General features: G+C 43.1%; 2 protein-coding genes across 4 annotated transcripts in view; one reads left to right on the plus strand and one right to left on the minus strand.

Moving 5' to 3' along the window:
* The window catches only part of frmpd1b (FERM and PDZ domain containing 1b), a 24,513-nt gene extending 15,052 nt beyond the window's left edge, over positions 1 to 9,461 (plus strand). The window contains exons 7-17 of one of the 2 annotated variants that reach the window (XM_079669797.1): positions 165 to 269; positions 464 to 559; positions 1,561 to 1,686; positions 1,787 to 1,906; positions 2,627 to 2,760; positions 3,693 to 3,819; positions 4,087 to 4,179; positions 4,366 to 4,548; positions 4,822 to 5,023; positions 5,217 to 6,191; positions 6,399 to 9,461. In XM_079669797.1, the coding sequence (XP_079525923.1) occupies positions 165 to 269; positions 464 to 559; positions 1,561 to 1,686; positions 1,787 to 1,906; positions 2,627 to 2,760; positions 3,693 to 3,819; positions 4,087 to 4,179; positions 4,366 to 4,548; positions 4,822 to 5,023; positions 5,217 to 6,191; positions 6,399 to 8,980 (4,743 nt within the window). In that variant the 3' untranslated portion in view covers positions 8,981 to 9,461. The remainder of the gene's footprint in view (positions 1 to 164; positions 270 to 463; positions 560 to 1,560; positions 1,687 to 1,786; positions 1,907 to 2,626; positions 2,761 to 3,692; positions 3,820 to 4,086; positions 4,180 to 4,365; positions 4,549 to 4,821; positions 5,024 to 5,216; positions 6,192 to 6,398) is intronic. The other variant, XM_079669798.1, reaches the window with a different exon arrangement.
* Positions 9,462 to 12,793: 3,332 nt separating this feature from the next.
* On the minus strand, positions 12,794 to 17,176 carry slc25a51b (solute carrier family 25 member 51b). 2 transcript variants are annotated; one of them, XM_079669810.1, is made up of 3 exons: positions 16,840 to 17,176; positions 16,533 to 16,656; positions 12,794 to 14,691 (listed from the first exon to the last, which is right to left on the minus strand). In XM_079669810.1, exon 3 carries the CDS (start codon positions 14,616 to 14,618, stop codon positions 13,680 to 13,682), a length of 939 nt encoding a protein of 312 aa, XP_079525936.1. In that variant the 5' UTR covers positions 14,619 to 14,691; positions 16,533 to 16,656; positions 16,840 to 17,176; the 3' UTR covers positions 12,794 to 13,679. The 2 variants fall into 2 exon arrangements, with proteins under 2 accessions (XP_079525936.1, XP_079525937.1); XM_079669811.1 differs by lacking the exons at positions 16,533 to 16,656; positions 16,840 to 17,176 and adding an exon at positions 16,285 to 16,485.
* Between the last annotated feature and the right edge of the window lie 6 nt (positions 17,177 to 17,182).

Genomic DNA, 17,182 nt, shown 5'->3' on the forward strand with positions numbered 1-17,182 from the left:
GTGACTTTAAACCCATGTACTGCCTGCACTCTATATTAAGATTGTAATGTGCTAATGTTAATAAGTGTGTGAGGACCGCTTGCGTCTTATTTGAAATATATAAGTGTGTGTTACTTGGTCTGTGGTCCCATATAATGGCGTTGTTGCGTGGTTTCGTGTTGCAGAATCCCAAGTCATCCATCATGTCGGCAGAGAAGAGAGCTCGTCTGAGGAGTAATCCAGTCAAAGTGCGCTTTGCAGAAGAGGTGGTGGTCAACGGGCACACTCAGGTGAAGAAACCTTACATGACACAGCATCAAGGATTGTCTGAGACAACGATGAATGACTCATATCTGGATCTATATAGTTTTAATCAGCCATTACACAGACTTGTTTTCTAATATGCCATGCTTTATTTTTGTATTTTACGTTTGATATTGATTCCTGTCTAACCACAATGATTTCTCTCACTTCTCTCCATCAGGGGAACTCTCTTCTCTTCCTGCCCAATGTCCTAAAAGTCTATTTAGAGAACGGGCAGACCAAGGCCTTCAAGTTTGACAACAGCACTACTGTCAAGGTGTGTATTAAACAGACTGTAGATATTGAAATGAACCCAAATCGACCCACAACCATAACTCAATATTGGGATGTTTCGCAAAAGGGTCTAAACTAAAACAGATCCACATTTAACTCATTTAAAGGCCAAAACTGCTACGAACTGACTCACCTCACATGAATATGAAATGGCAAGGGTAATTAGATGATGCATCTCGCTATTGGCAGTCTCCTGACGAAGCAGCATTATTCTTTGGCGGCTGACGTGTTTGTCAATACCAGTGCACCTGCTGAAAGCCAATGAAAAGCCACGTTTAATGTGTTCATTAGTAGGACTAAACCTATACCAAGCTGAATATACCTACCGTACTTACTGTAACAAAAGTAAGACCCAAGATTGAAATGAAAGAGTATAGATGGATTAATCGTGTTCTGTGCTGCCTACGTTAGTGTTTTAATCATTGGCCCCCTCAGTTTTACATACAGTAATGATTATGAGACCAAACAGTGATTCTAGTTGGGAAAGACTAGAAACTAGTGGGTGTGTATCGTAATTAAGCACACCACACGTTTTACAGTTATTGCCCCAAAGGTGTTGAAGTGTGGGTAGGTTTTACATGTAGGAGTTAAAATACAAAACAAAATGATATTGCTTCTGGAGGAGGACGTTATGAAACATATAAAGAGAGGGGAAGAGTGTGTCGTGAGCCAGAGCGCATGTGTTTGTTAGGAGGGCAGAACAGTAGTTTGGGGGAACAGTATACAATCATCATCATTTGATAAGAGATCAGTGAGTCAGTAACTAAACCCCACTGTGATTTCGTTTTCATAAGCACATTATTATGAGTAGTATTATTATTATTATTATTATTATTATTAAAGCCTGTTTTCTATAACAATTTGTATTCCTAGCCAGAGGGAATTGAGAGGGGGGGGATCAGATTTGACCATCTGCCATCAGCAGGCTGTGATATACCATGTTTGTCTAAGGGGGTCTGAACTGTTGTTTTTCCACCGTTCCAGGACATTGTGCTGACTCTGAAGGATAAACTGTCCCTCCGGGCCATCGAGTATTTTGCCTTGATACTAGAGCAACAGTACAGCATCACCAAACTACTGCTGCTGCACGAAGACGAGCTCATACAGAAGGTGGGGGTACACAAATCCACACAAACACACACAGTAGTTTAAGATGGTGGTTCATAATAAGTTTAATTAATTTACCTCTATTTTTTTGTTTCCTCCCCAGGTGGTGCAGAAAAAAGACTCCCATGACTACAGATGTCTGTTCAGGGTGAGTTTTATCCCCAAGGACCCCATGGAGCTGCTGCAGGATGACCCCTCTACTTTTGAGTACCTCTTTTTACAGGTAGGCTCATTTCCCTCCGTCTCACAGAATCCTTTTGTCAATCTTAAAGACTTTGTGTTGTTCCTTCAGAGGACCCCTTTCTCAATCTCATTCTCAATCTTTATTTATTTATATAGCACATTTAAAACAACCTTCAGTTGACCAAAGTCCTGTACAGGCAATAACTACAATATTAAATAACACTTTCTCTTTAAAATCCATATGGAAACCAGGTTAAAATGTTTATGCTAATATGCTAATTGTAATCATTTAATTTGTATTAAATAAATCTGGCAATTTGCCCAAAATCTGCTCCTTTTGTCTTGATCATATTAGTTCAAACCTGTGGTAATCTAATATGTGTATATATGCTGTGATAAAGCACAGCTTCAGGATTTAATTGAAACCCTGGATTAAAATCTTTAAATCCACAGTTTGTCTTTGCATTTTCATGTTGCACAATAAAGCCTTGGGAGTGCCACTTATGTCAAGTTGATGTATTGTTCTGTGAGGAGTCTTTGTCTTCTGCTGTGTTTGTTTGTGCTGTACTTATGAGTGGCACTTTGGATGTCCCAGTGTTGGTTTACTTTGAATGATTCTCACAAGCTGTGTATTTTGCAATCTCTGTGCTGTTATGTCAAAAGAGTAAATATGAAAAGAAGGTGTTATATTAAGTTCCACACTGGTATGTTATCAGTAATGTGCATGTGTTCATCATGCTGGGACTGTGTGTGTTTCTAGAGTGTCGGTGACGTGCTGCGGGAGCGTTTTGCAGTCGAGATGAAATGCAACACTGCACTCCGGCTTGCTGCCCTGCACATGCACGAGAGGCTGGACAGCTGTGGACAGACCAGGGCCTCCATCAAGAGCATTACGTGAGTCATGTGCATTTGTTTTTGCTTGTCTTTTAAGGGTCACACTGGAGGGAATCCTAATTTGTGACAGGTTAAGGTCCACTCTGAAAGCCAAATCTATTAATGTGACTAGATTCTTGTGGGGACCAAACGTTTCTCTTTGGGTGTTCCAATTTTCCTTCTTTCTGTCTTTTTTTCACATTTGAAAAGCTATAACTTCACAAAACCAAGGCAACACAAATCCATTTCCCACTGACGCACTGACGCGAAAGAAAAGGAAAACAATAACTACAGATATTACATGCTGCAAGGTCTGCTAACTGATTACCTCTGAGATAAGACCTCAGACTGTATATTCTCCACAATATAGTGTGTGTGTGTTGTGTGTGTGTGTGTGTGTGTGTGTGTGTGTGTGTGTGTGTGTGTGTGTGTGTGTGTGTGTGTGTGTGTGTGTGTGTGTGTGTGTGTGTGTGTGTGTGTATACAAGTTACTGAATGTTACATTGCTCACACATTTTAGGGGCAAAGTCAAGCTATAGGTGAGGGTTTTCTACATATGGCCCCGGGAAACATACAATGAACCTTGGCCTTGGGAAATTGCTGAGAACAACATACTTCAAATCTGTGTCCTGTTATAAGGTTGTTGGGCTGGGGAAATAGAAACTAAAGATACTCTCTGTGATGGTAAAATGTATCAAAACACATAGGCCAGCTATATTATGAGGCCCTTAGCTATGTCATACTGCGTGTTTCATACATATCCTACAGTTCTACATTTGCTTTAGAGTCCCAGCCTCCCTCCGCTTCACATTTTGCACCAATATTAAGTGGTTTTGGGTCAAATAAAGCAAGTGCATATAGGTACTGTAGTTCAGTTTCATGTTAAATTCCAGGAGGCTACAGAGTTCTTCATTATAGGTGTGTTTTATATTCCTGTGTGTGTGCTGGTGACAGGAGGGAGTTTGGCATGGAAAGCTTCATCTCTCCCACACTGCTGAGCAACATGAGGGAGAAGGACCTGAGGAAAGCCATCAGCTATCACCTCAAAAAGATCCAGGCCCTGCTCGAGCCGCGTCAGAAGGTAGATACAGACTCATGCGTGGTGGGCTGTGGTGGTAAAGTGACTACAGGTTGGTTGTAGGTTAGACCTTTGCTAGGAGGGTGAACACGAATATTAGATCTAAGGCCTGGGTAATGTTTATGCGGGAATAAGTGGAACATATTCCCTGTGAAGGAAATAGTTTTGGTCAGCGAGTCTTCCGTAACAGCCCCCCATGGTTTTCGTTTCCTTGCTCTCTGCCTCACTGTCATTCCTCTTTCTTCTTCTTTGCTCACTGCTGTGTTTTAGGTCATTTCTGCGAGTCAGGCTCGGTTGGCCTACCTCACTCAGCTGGGAGAGCTCATTTCATATGGGGGACGGTCCTACACAGCTACGATGATGGTAAGAGAATATCAGCTGGTGGTCTGTTTGTAAAGGGATATATTTACACCTTGATTATTATTATATGATACTATGTTATCTTTCATATATTTGCATCTCTTCATTTTTCCTCCGTATTCTACCGCTTCCTTTTTATTTCTCTGTCGTGTCTCATTATGTAACATACTCACTGTCATCCACCCTCAGCTTCAGGACAGGGAGGTGTTGGTCAGCCTGCTGGTGGGAGCCAAGTATGGGATGAGTCAGGTAATCAACCACAAGCTCAACATGATCTCTACGCTGGTGGAGTTCAGCAGCATCAGCCGAGTGGAGCTGCTGTCGGAGTCGGACAAAGTCAGCCTACTGCGCATCTCACTGCACGACATGAAGGTGAGGAAGACACTGCAGACTCTATTATTCATAAACATGTAGGAATTCACACACTGACACAGATACACAAAAAGGACTCACCACACACAATATAGGTCAAGCATTTCTCCTTCAATACACCAACAGAATGCAGCCGAAGTGCTAGCTTTATAAAGCAAATTCATTGGACTCAAAGGTGACTCTCTCTCCCTCTTTCTCCCCCTTCCATTGCCTTTTGTTCCTTACCCTCTTAATCACTTGACCTTATCTTCTGCAATGCCCTCCCCCTTGCAGCCATTTGCCTTATTGATGGACTCTCTGGCAGCCAAAGACTTAGGGTGTCTGCTAGGAGGCTACTGCAAACTCCTTGTGGATCCCAGTGTCAATGTCTTCCGTCTGGGGCGCCCAAAAGTGAGGGTGCACCGAATTCCTGCTGAAGAAGGTGTGTGTGGGAGGTTCGCCGAAATACAGGGCGTGTGCTATGAGTCCCTAACAAGTGAGCACAAACTGTTTCACTTTTAAAAAAATCTAGTTTTGGGCTTGGCCATTTCATAGATAATTCTCACATCACATAGTGATGTCACCAGCCAGTACGGGTACCGTTAAAAAAGCCTGCCACGTAATATAATATCATAATATTTTCAAACGTATTATTCTCTTACTAACATGTCTTTTTCTGGTTTTATTAGGTTATGTGTCTCGGTGCTGCAGTGACTCAGATGACTCGACAGATGAGGACGACCCAATGGATTCTCAGAATTACAAACGGCCAGACCCAGCAAGTCAGGACTGGGAAGAGAGGAGGCGAGAGGAGGAAGAGAAGAGGAGAGAGGAAGAAAGGAAAGAGAGAGAGGACCACAAAGGCAAACAGGAAGTGAAGATAATAGTGACTACAGAAAGTATGGAAAATGAGGGTGAAGAGGAAGAAGGAGCAACAGGAAGCGGTCTGCGTACATTTAGTGTTATGGATGAAGAAATTAACAGGGAGACCAACTGGTACCACACGGACCCCCGGGTCACCAGCAGCTTCTCCAGCTTGTCCAGTGGCTCCATCAGTGCTGCGCTGGAGGAGAGCAGCGCCTCAGCCAAAGCCCCGGCTCGTCTGGATGCACAACGGGGAACACGCACAAGCGAAGATCTACCCAGCTTGGACGTCCACCACCCCTACCTCCTGGAGCCAAAACGCCATCAAGGGCCCTTGCGGCCCACCAACCTCAATTACCGTGGCAATGACAACTCCTGCCTTTGCTTCGCTGAGCTCTCCAAGGCAGATTTCCTCCCCAGCCCACCCGAGGCGACTAGTGATGATAATGATGATGATGAGGAGGAGGAGGAGGAAGAGCTAGGATTGGGAGGATTAAGACGCATTTCTAAGATTCCTAGTTCAAGAGATTTAAGAATGATTGACAGCATACCCTTTGACAGATCACCCATTAAAAGAAAGAAGAAGACCCCTCCCAAAGTCCCAATAAGGACGAGTTCAATTCCTTCGGACAAAGAAAGAGAGGCTGAGCACCGCCTCTCCAAAGACGAAGAGGGTCTATTCCTGACGCCTTCACCCAATCCCAAACCAGCTCTTTTGGGCAAAGAGGCTGTCTCAGAGTCTGAAGATGAGTTTTTTGATGCACAGGAGAGGTTTACTCCTCCAGTTCCTGATATATCAGGTGAGTTCACAGCATGTTTGTATGACTTTGCAGATTAATTAAACATTCTGTCTTTGCAACATTTTGTGAAGGTACTTTGTCTAAAAGGGTATGTTAGGGTATCGTATATGAAGGCAACATGAGACATTCATGTAATTAAAGGAGGTATAAATTCACTGATGCCCTTCTCTTACCTTCCTGTCCTTTTGATTTGTTTCTCTCTCACAGACGCTGAGCTGGCTGACCGGCGGAATGCTAATCGGTTGAGTGGAGGCTGGAATGGTCCTCTAGCTGTCCCGGGGAAAGAGCCATCCTCCCCCATTGAAAATAAAGGAAAATCCTCTCAAATCAAACGAGAAGTGGAGACACCTAAAGGCCCTGCAGATGCACTTACTAACCGACAGCCCAGTCCCCCAAAGCCATCTCAAAAACCTGAAGTTAAGGTCAAACCACTATTGGCACCTAAGCCCCAGCTGCCTCCCAAACCTCAGACCATTCCTCCCAAATCCCCCCAGCATGGGAGATCATATGCCCACTGCAATGGAGATTCCTCTGGACGTTTGTCATCTGAACTTTTGGAAATGGAGCCAGACACCATGGAGTTCAAGTCTGTTACATCCGGTGCAGGTGGACTGCCTCTCACATCAGCCCTGATTACAGCAGTGCGTTGCAGCAGGCAACCACTACCCATTACAGCACTGCAAACTGAGGAAAACACTAAGAGGCAAGAAAACGGCCCAAAAAAGAATAAAGACCTCACGCAGGAGAATGGAGCGCATGTTGTTTCCAATGACAAAGCATTCATGTCTGATGAAAAAGAAACTAAAGTTGAAGGGAAGATCAATGGGGCTGCTGTACCCATGAAAAAGCCACCAAACCTTCCCCTGATCCCTCGCTCTAATTCAGGTACAAAGCCATCCATTCCCCCTCCAGTGCCCCCCAAACCCACTACTCCCACCAATCTTCACCCCTTATCATTACCGGCTAGCTCTCCTGTCTCCCCAACTGATCCATCCAAAGGGATCTTTAAGGACAGCGTTAGCCCGCAAAATGGGATCCACCCTTGGAGCAGCCGCAATGGCAGCGTCCAGTCGGGATCCAAGAGGGTCTCTCTGAGTCATGAAAGCTTGTCACCGAAAAACACAGATACACCTCCCCCCCTTACCACCTCGCTCACTTCCACCAACTCCACAGGTGTTGGGGGCCTTGAAAGCAGAGAGCCTGGCAGATCTGGATCAGGATCAGACCTGAGGACCAGCTCTTCCAGCCTGGGAGGCAGACTGCCAGCTTCTGCGCTGAGGGGGAAGATCCAGGCTCTACCTTGGTACATGACCCGTTCCCAGGAGATTTTGGGAACTCTTGACTATCCCTCTACCAGCTCCATCAATGGAGATACATCTGGATTTGGTTCTGGCTTGTCTGTAGCCAGCGGTTTATCAGACTTAAACAGGACCCCAGTCAAGGAAAAAGAAGCAGTGAGCTCAAAGCTAGAAGTACGAAGGAACATTTTGGAGGACGGAGCTGAGGTTGTCATAGCCACCATCAAAGAGGCCCAGGACGTGACCTCACACATGAAAAAGGCCAACGGGACAAATGGCTCCCACCCTAACCTGACCCTCAAAGGGAATAGTTTGCACAGTGGCAGTGTATCATCGGAGCAGCCTCAGTCACGGTCCCACTCAGCAGTCGGGTTAGGAGGTGTGTCCAGCATGCAAATTGGAGGGGACTCGCCAACATCCTCACAAGCTGACACCACCCCCCCACAGCAGCACCGCGAGGCTTGTGGCTGCCGAACCGTTTACGCCAACTGTTTCAGTGGAGAAACTGAGGATAGTATAAGCTTTGACGAGGAGCTAACCGTTTACGAGTTCTCCCGCCGCACGCGCCCTAAACCTGCCCGACCCCCAACGGTCTCTCCTCCAACACCACCCTCTCCAAAGCCCAATATTCTGTCGCTGCTGAGGGACAACCCACGCCCGCTCTCTACTTTCTCCACTGCCTCCTCTGAAATCAGTCCCCTAGTTTCACGACCGGTTTCCCCCACAAACTCATTTACTGGACCTCTTCATACGCTTACCAACAAAAACTATGGTGGGCTCAAGGGAGGTTTTGCCTCCTTACGTCAAGATATAGACCAACTCCTTCTGGTCTTAGAGAGGGGAGAACTGGAACAACCCGAACAAACTGTTCTAGACTCAAAGCAGGATATAACAGGCCTAAATTTAGGGCCGGACCTTAATCACAATGGTACTGAAGGCAGAACTACCCCAGTACCGGACCCAAATTGTTCTGGGTCAAGCACAGCCGCCATGACAGAGGCCGAGAGGAATCTACTCCAGGCGGAGGCTCGGCGATTGGCATCTGGCTGTCAGCGGGCCACACGTGTTGGCTGGGCTCCTGATGAAGCCCTACGTTCCTTATCTAACAGTTTCAGCGCCCTGGTTCAGTTGTCAGCAGCCTGCCTGCGAACAAACCCTTGCCCTGGTTGTGAGCTCTGCCATAACGCCAGCCTGGGCCACGGGGATGAGGATGATGACAGCCAGGAGGCCATGGACAAGCTGAAAGAGATAGTGGGTCTATATAGAGAGTTTGTTGGGGCTGTTGAGACAGCTGGAACTGGGTCTGGGGTTGGGGGTAAGAGTGGGGGCCACAATGGATCTGGACAGGGTCAAGGGGAGAGTGACGGGGTGAGGCTACTAGCCAAACGCTGCACTGTTCTCATCTCGTCCGTTTTTGCACTCACACAGCTCTTCCGGACACGCACACCAGACACAGCGGACACGCCTGGACACGTACCTCTCAATTTTTGACCTGTGAACTTTTACCCACTAATAACCCACTAACTCTATAGGCGAGCCAAGAGGAAACAGCACAGAGCGATGTGGTGTGTAACCCCTATGTTCTTGTACAGTAAGTGCCATGCACACCACAGCACACAATCTCTAACCTACAATACTCAAACTCACATGGAAAACACGCATCGTCAAAGAAAACTGTAAACAAAGAGAGAAAACATTGTTGCTTGGCCTCTTCTTGGACGCATATGGACTATGCATTTGTACATTATGAATTTTATAATTATCTTATAATTCTCTTATTTTATGATACGATATGTGTATGTATGTAAGGATGGATTACCCATGTATGTATTTATGTATTTATTTTTACAATATTTGCACCATGGTCTGTGATGTTCAGGTCTCCGGTGGAAAAAAAAACTATGGATGTCACTGGAATTTTGAATTGTCCTTCTCTTTGAGACAGTATTATGTTATCTTTTGCTGCTTTAAAGGTTTCTCCACTCCACAAGGTGTAATCTGTAAATTGTCATTTTTCAAGTTTAGTATAGCAGTACGTTTTACTGACAAACAAAACATATATACTTATCACACTTGCAAAATACAGGTATTAACTGATTTGTTTTGTATGTGCACCTTTTTAACAATTTAGTTTTTCAAAACTATAGTTACATATGAATGGGATACAAAACTATACCATTACAAAGCAGGGAGAGCACTTTTGACTGTTACAGATTGCACCTTTTTATGAGACACATACCCGTGTGTAAAGTGTTTTTTCTACCCTTTCCCTGGCCCTGGCTGACTGAGTGAATGGATCTTGGACATACTCCCATTACCCCAACATATGCAGTAATATAACATTAATCTAGTTTTCATCCAAAGGACATGACATATATATTTTCTGGGAATGTGTGGATGAGCCTAGGAAGCAAAACAGGGGACCTTATTTATGTAGTTTTTACTAGGCACAAGGGTGACTGTTAAACTATGTCCAGATGTAGCAAAGATCCAAAGTCTTAAAACAGTGAGCCACTACTGTTCCCCACTACGGTTTCCTCCATGGGTGCACCACCACACTAATAACATTGCTGACTGACAGATGGACTGACTGCTGTATGCTGGGGTCAGAACTGTAGATATACTGTACATCTATATCTCTGTGTCCTATTCCGTCTCTACCTTAGTTTATGGCTATGCAAACATAAACCCCCCCCACCCCCCACATACTGCATTCTTGTTTCTTTGTGCTAACTTAAAAACAACAATAGTTGCATTATGTTTGTCTGAATATAATGGATGCATTCTTTGTTTGCAACGTTGGCTTTGTCGTGTTTCAGGAAATCCTACTGCATTATGGATTGCAACATGGTGCAAAGTTGCATGGAATTAGCATTTGTCAATATAAAGACTCCTGTCTATACTGATGTCTGTGAATTGTCAGTAAATGGATTACATTGCTCGATCAGTTTGCTGATGTAGTGTTCACTAAAAGGCTTGTTCATGTCACTTGATGCCAACTCATTTGATGATTTGTCCAATTTATTGGAGCCAACTAAGACAACAAGAGGGTTCTTAAGCAGATGCTTATACAAATATGATAAGGGGATTAGCCAAATAAAAGACTGCGTAAATGTTCAGAGACAGCTGGTGAGGAGATAGTCGGTATATTTCATATCCAAATAGGTGACTGAGAGACTTTTTGTAAACGTGGCTATGCTTGAAAATAAGAAGGCAGGTCTTTTGTGTGAGATGTCAGCGCTTCCACTCGCCACAGAGGTCCAGCACCAGTGTCCATCACAGCACTAATATCAAAAGCATCTGTAGTTGTCCATCAAGCAGGCCCGAACCGTAAAGAGTGCCTGCGTCACCTACTTGTTTTGTTCCTGTATGGTAAAACTGTCTAACGCGTTTCATTTTAAAAGAGGACATTGTGTTTCTACATGAGCAGTCACTTTTCCGTACCCACGTACAATAAAGTCTATGTACCAAGAAATGTATTGTTTGGGAATAAATTACACATTGACTTTAATGAAGTTGAATGTCTGGGTTTTGTCTATACAAGTTATCAACTCATGTCATGTTACAACTTGGAGTTCTTCAAAGCTCCCTCCCTAAATATTAAACTTGAAATCAGGTCATAAGACATCCAATTTAACATCCTGGCTTTTAACAACAGGAAAAACACCTCTCGGTCTAAACAGCCGTTGTATTTATACCATCACTGGACTACTAATACTGCTAATGAGGATTACTGACGGATTTATTTTCAACCATTGAGTTATACTACCTGGAAATGCAGTGTTTTCTAATGTATGGGAGCACCTAGGCCTACTTTTTCTCTTTTGGTACTGTGAATTTCTCTTAAATTATTCAGAGCTAGAGTGCAACATTTTCACTTCTATTTTTAAAATACTTTCTTAAATATGAATGAATTTTGAGTGGAAGACTGTAAGATTTCATTTAAGATCATAGTCAGACAGACATTTGCTAAAAGGAAAGGCAACATCCAAAGAGCTGGGCGGTTTTCTATCAGCTCAACCCTCTCTGATCCAAAGTCCCCATGTCAGATTGCCCTTAATCTGATCACTATCCGCAGTCTGACTTCTTGACACAGTAATCTAGAAAAGTCGCATGTAAAAAATAAAACACGGTCTGGAAGTGTAGACCTGCTGTGAGAGCTATTTCTATAGTCAAGAAAGTGACAGAAATGACAGATAGAGGTGTTGAACTAAAGAGTGTACTGGAGTGTTTGCCTCATCCTTCATTTTGATCCAGTGTCAGGTCTGTTCAGCTTGACTACCAAACTCTATTGTACTGGTAATGCCGTTCGTATGATTGATTATGAAGAAGGGATTTAGTGCACACGGTATGAGTCACTTTGAGGATGGCACCGTGGACATAAAGCATAAAGAAGCCGTTCAGTGTCAGAAGGTGCCTCTATTACACGAGTAAACCATACGTATATGCCTATTCTCTGGAGAAAAACACGTCATGTATCTCAGCACACATAACAGACGTGTTCACTGTCAACTCGTTTAATAGATTGTTTAAACCTTTCATTTGGTTGCAATTAGTCATTTTATGTTTTCATAGTGATTTGGTGACTCGTGCTACAGAAAAGTTAGCAATTATAAACAGCATTATTTAACATTAATGAAGGTGTCCCACTTTCAGGAGATAATTCAAGTCTTACTATTGAACAGAAAGCCCTGGAAAATCCCAGAAAGATGCTCAGGAAACAGCACACTGTGGAAAGTGAGAATGAAAAGGATTGGAGAAATAGGCCAAGTGATCCATTTACACGGCAGCTTGAGCTTTTTGTGCCACTCAACATGACCCTCTGCCTCAGTCTTCTCTCAGCACCATTACTCAGTTCAGTCTCTCTCTCACTCAATGTCCAGGCAGCATGCCTTTCCTCTTCGGGCTGACGTACCCAGCGAGAGCTGCTGCATGGTGACAGCGTCTACTCAAGCTTGAAATCTGAGCCCATTATGTCAACAGATGTTACAGACAGAGAGGAGAGCAAGCGTGAGAGAAGAAAGATTTAAAAAGAGGGGAAAGAGGGAGGTTACATGTATAAAAAGGTGATATTTGAAGTTTATAAAAAAGGAAAAAAAGATTTAAGAGCACTACTTTCAAAAATCAATGAACAAAATAAATGCCCAAAAATTAACAAATGCAGAAAATGTGAAATTCATTTCAAAAGGTATTCTTCTGGAACTGCAAAGGTTTTGTAAAATTAAAATAAAATAAAAACAAACATGTTCTGTGGTGTGAAGATTGAACACAGGTTTCCTTTGTAATTATACAAACAAGACAAGATCTGGGTGTAACTGTGTTTTACTGACATCAACGGGCACTTCTGAAAACTCAAACAACACATGCCAGGAGCACTTTATGAATCAAACAAAGACTAATTGTGCCTGAAAGAACATTACATTTTGAATCGGCAAACAAAACAAAAATCATGTGTAAAAGGAGGAACTGTTTAAAAAAGCCTGACAGTATTTCCAAGAACATACATCACTCACACTTATTTCAACAATTTCTGAAATGATAAATTTTTGATCATATGATAATTATATAGGCTGAATAGTTTAATGGAGCACAAATAGAAATACAGCCAACTCAATATTTTTTTATACTCTTCTTGCCAGAACATCTTGGGGTATTTCCGTTGTCAAAGTACAAAAGTGTTTGATTTAAGGAGCAGAAAGCAGCCTGACAGAGGAAATACTCTTGGTCAAACAAACAGACGCATGTTGTCCACAAAGCAGCACAGCACATACGACGAAACAGTTAATCTATTGAACTAACTTTTGCTTGAAACTGTGGGAAAAAAGCGCTAAAATGTTGTTTGCTCAACAACATGTTTGTACAGAGAGCAAACGAGGGCATTTTAATTGGACCCTGGCACAAGTTTGTATAGGCTAAAGCTCGTGTCTTGTTTTAAATACTGACAACAGTAAATAGTCATGGCATGTGGCAGGTGGGTTATCTTACACTGACTGTTGGCCCCTGTTAGAAGTGCAACTATGCTTCAGTCTTTCAGTCTGTGTGCCCCCAAAAAATGCTGCCAGACAGCAAGTACATCGGCTTTACTTGACGGTTTCCTTTCTTCTCAACAAATAACTCTCACACTTTACACAGGTTTTTCCCTTTGAATGCTTTCTCTCGCTGTCTATATCTCTATATCTCTATATCTCTATTATGACAGCTCCTTCAGCAGCAGCTCATAGGTGGCATTAATGATCCCCCAGGAGAGCAGTGAACGGTGGTAGTTGAGAGTGGCCCCTCTGAAGAGCATGGCAACACTGCCGCCCCTTTCTCTCCACACTGTTAGCAGCACCTGCCTGCAAGGCTGGAAGGCTCCACCCACCTGAGACTGGGCCCTGGACTTGACCACATTTAAGGGATAGAACATAATGCCAAGGGCTGCCCCCAACAACCCTCCACATACAAAATCACTTGCCATGTGACCTGCCCGGCTATCGACTTCTGGGAGCTGCTCCTTGATGGGCCCACGGAGCCCGAAGAAGAGCACATTGCTGGGGCCGTTACGAATAAGTATAGGCATCAGGCCACGGTAGCACTCTCTGACACCATGCTCAGTCACTAGTGTCCGGAAGGTGTGGACTGTGTTTTTGAAGCGCCCGTGGTGACGATGGTCTTGTAAAAGAGTCTGCACACGCTCAAACGGCGTCAGGACGGCCTCTGCGGTTCCTGCCAACGCTGCAGCAAAGCTCCGGGTTGCCAGCTCCGGTATACCGCTGCCAGCGGCCCGGTCTAGTAAGACTCTAGAGAAGTCCTCGTACAGGCCAAACATGATGGCCACTGTAGTGCTCTTCTGGAGCAGCGGGGGCAGCAGACCCCGATACAGATTTCTCAGCCCATCCCTCTGCAGCTGCTGCACCGCCTCAGTGGCCAACACACCGTGTAACTGTTGGCGGAACAGCACCTTCTGGATGGGGAAAGTCACCACGATGTTGGTAAAAGCTGCAACCGAGCCGCAAAAATAGTGTTTCCCTTGGGTGCCCAGCCTGGCACCCAGAGCTCGAGCGGACAGCAGGGAGTAGCTTCCTTTTGTCAGGGCGGGCGCAGGCTGAGGGGTCCTGGATGACTCCGAGTCCATGGTGCTGACAGCCATGGGAGGCTCAGAGCTCCACAGCCTGGTCCTCCATCTTCACATCAGCAACACACTCTTCTGTAAAATATACACCCTGTGAAAGAGGACAAATATCAGATATTCATATTAATATAAAATAAGCTTCTGATTATTATTCATTTGATAGTGTGACAGTTAAGGGATCCCCATACACATGAAAATGGGGAGATTGCATGCACTCACACAATATATTTCCTTCCATATTTTATTATCACATGCCAAAAATCACTGGAAAATTACACCAAAAAAAATGGAATATTGTCTCATATAGAAGACAACTGTTATAATATGATCTAAATATATTCAATTGAATATAGACAGCGATTGATTAAATATCAAATAAACACACAACTGCAATCTCGTAAATATGAAAATAGCTCCATTTAGATATCTTCCAACAACATGTATAGTGATACAATATATTTGTGAAGATTCTCTCTCTAATATGATGTATACTGTTGGGTTGTACATTAAATGGCCTGTACAAGCTACATGTTGCCTCAAAACTGTTTAACACCTTCAGCCATCTGCTTTCCACTTCTAAAGCCATGTAGTTGCCCTACCTGGCAACTGATAAGAGTAATAACACGTTTACAATAGTTAGGGATTGATAAGCTTTGTAGGACGACAGTATAGAACAACTAAGAAACACTAGGTTTAACATACGTTACAAAGCACCATAAAACTTTAACATTTAAAGTATTTAAGAGGCTAGTGGCACACCCTGCCATATGCAATAGAAACAACAAATCTTCTCAAATTAAAGCAACCTCCTACCTACATTTAAAATTAGAGTATAAATACATTCAGTGCTTAAAGCAAGTTGTGTGGGAGTTGTCTAATTAAAGACCAAGGAGGATATAGCAGTGGCAAAAGCTTTGAGGTCATGAGAGGTCATAGCATGTTAACCAAAATATCTCTCCAGAACTCCTTACACACATTTGCAGTTAGTATGACAAACCTGCCAAATGGATACTGACCTGTGAGAGCCAGTTATGTAAAGTAAGAGTCCCCAGGTTCAAAACATTTGTTCAAAACATGGAAGCTTTGATGTGTCATTTCAGAGTTGACACAACAGCACACCAGCAGCCACATGAAGGTGTTTCACCACTAACCAGTAAATTATACATATAATATGATAAGTATAATTTCTACAGCCAACACTATTCATTCAGAGTTTATATAATTTCGGATAGTGGAGTTATGTTATGTTTCTGAGATTATATGTTCCTGTGTCACGTTTGAAAGGCAACAAGCAAATATTAGTCAACACATTTTAAAATGTAAAAGTCAACCAGTTTATAATATTAATTTACATAATCGGTTGTTTTTGCATTACTGCATTTTACGCCCTCTCCCTGTTTTTGATACTTCCTGTATATTAGCTTGCCGTGACATGCCTGTTTTCCTAACATGTGGAGCTGATAACATAGACTATATAGATAGACATAACTCACATATACATTAAAGCCTAATATCATCAAATGTTTAAATTACAGTAAGGGTACGAAACAATATTAGTTACTTTTAAAATCCACAAATCAAAGGGCTAGCATGCTTAGCTCAAAAGCTAACTCCCACACCCTAGGCTGCTCAGCCAACATGGCTAATAGACTGTTAGCTTGACGGTGTTAATGACAGGGCCTACCTGGCTGTGTAGGGAATACACGATCACATTTGGGATTAAGTTAGAAAGATGACACGACAAAAGAGTCAGATATAAAGGCTGTATGCTAACACAAAAATATATGTCAGCCTAGCATGCTAAGTCCCTAGCATTACAGAGTCAACACGGACAAACGCTAGGTGTTGATGATTGGTTGGGGACTTTTCTGACAGCGACTGGGTAGAAACAAGCATTTCTAGTTTTGATCGGGCTCATAAATAAGTATTTACCTTGAGGGCAGTTTTCTGCAGGGTAATTGGGTCACTCACAACAGCTGTAGGTCGTGTCTGTCTGGGCTGCAGCACCAGGTGACCGCGAAGACGCGCATGCGCAGTTCTACAGATCTGCCGTTATCTGCACTTGTAAAAAGAAAATAACATATTCAATTAAACAACATTTATTTAGGCATATATTACTCCTCTATGAGTTTACAACACCTTATCCTCATTTTTTCCCTAGTAACCCTTCAAAAATATTTTCCTTTCTAGCTACTCTCAGCCAATGATGATGTGTTCAATACATGTTCAGTATTTTCACCTAAATAACAATGCGAATCCGGAAACAAATTATTGAAACGAAGGTAAACCATGAGGTAAACGGGTAGCTTAGTTTTAAATATGTTTCTTTCTCAAAACTGTAAACATAAAAGCGACTACAATTGTTTTTGTTCATCTGTTTCGCTCTTCACATCTTTAAGTGGCCAAATGATCTTTGGAGCGAGAGGGAACTCTCGGAAGTGATTTCAAAACAAATTCCTCGTCTGGTAAAAAAACACTTAATCTCTCGCTCTCCCCCTCAGAGACATACTGTATTGATAAAACTAGTATTATAGAGGGCGGGATGACAGCTTTCTCAATTCGGTAAAGTTAGAAAGACAATG

Source organism: Notothenia rossii (assembly GCF_949606895.1).
Source record: "Notothenia rossii genome assembly, chromosome: 3".
NCBI lineage: Eukaryota > Metazoa > Chordata > Actinopteri > Perciformes > Nototheniidae > Notothenia > Notothenia rossii.

Bases quoted from the DNA above. Each gene is read 5' to 3' on its own strand.
- slc25a51b (XM_079669810.1), bottom strand. From the start codon at position 14,618: ATGGCTGTCAGCACCATGGACTCGGAGTCATCCAGGACCCCTCAGCCT.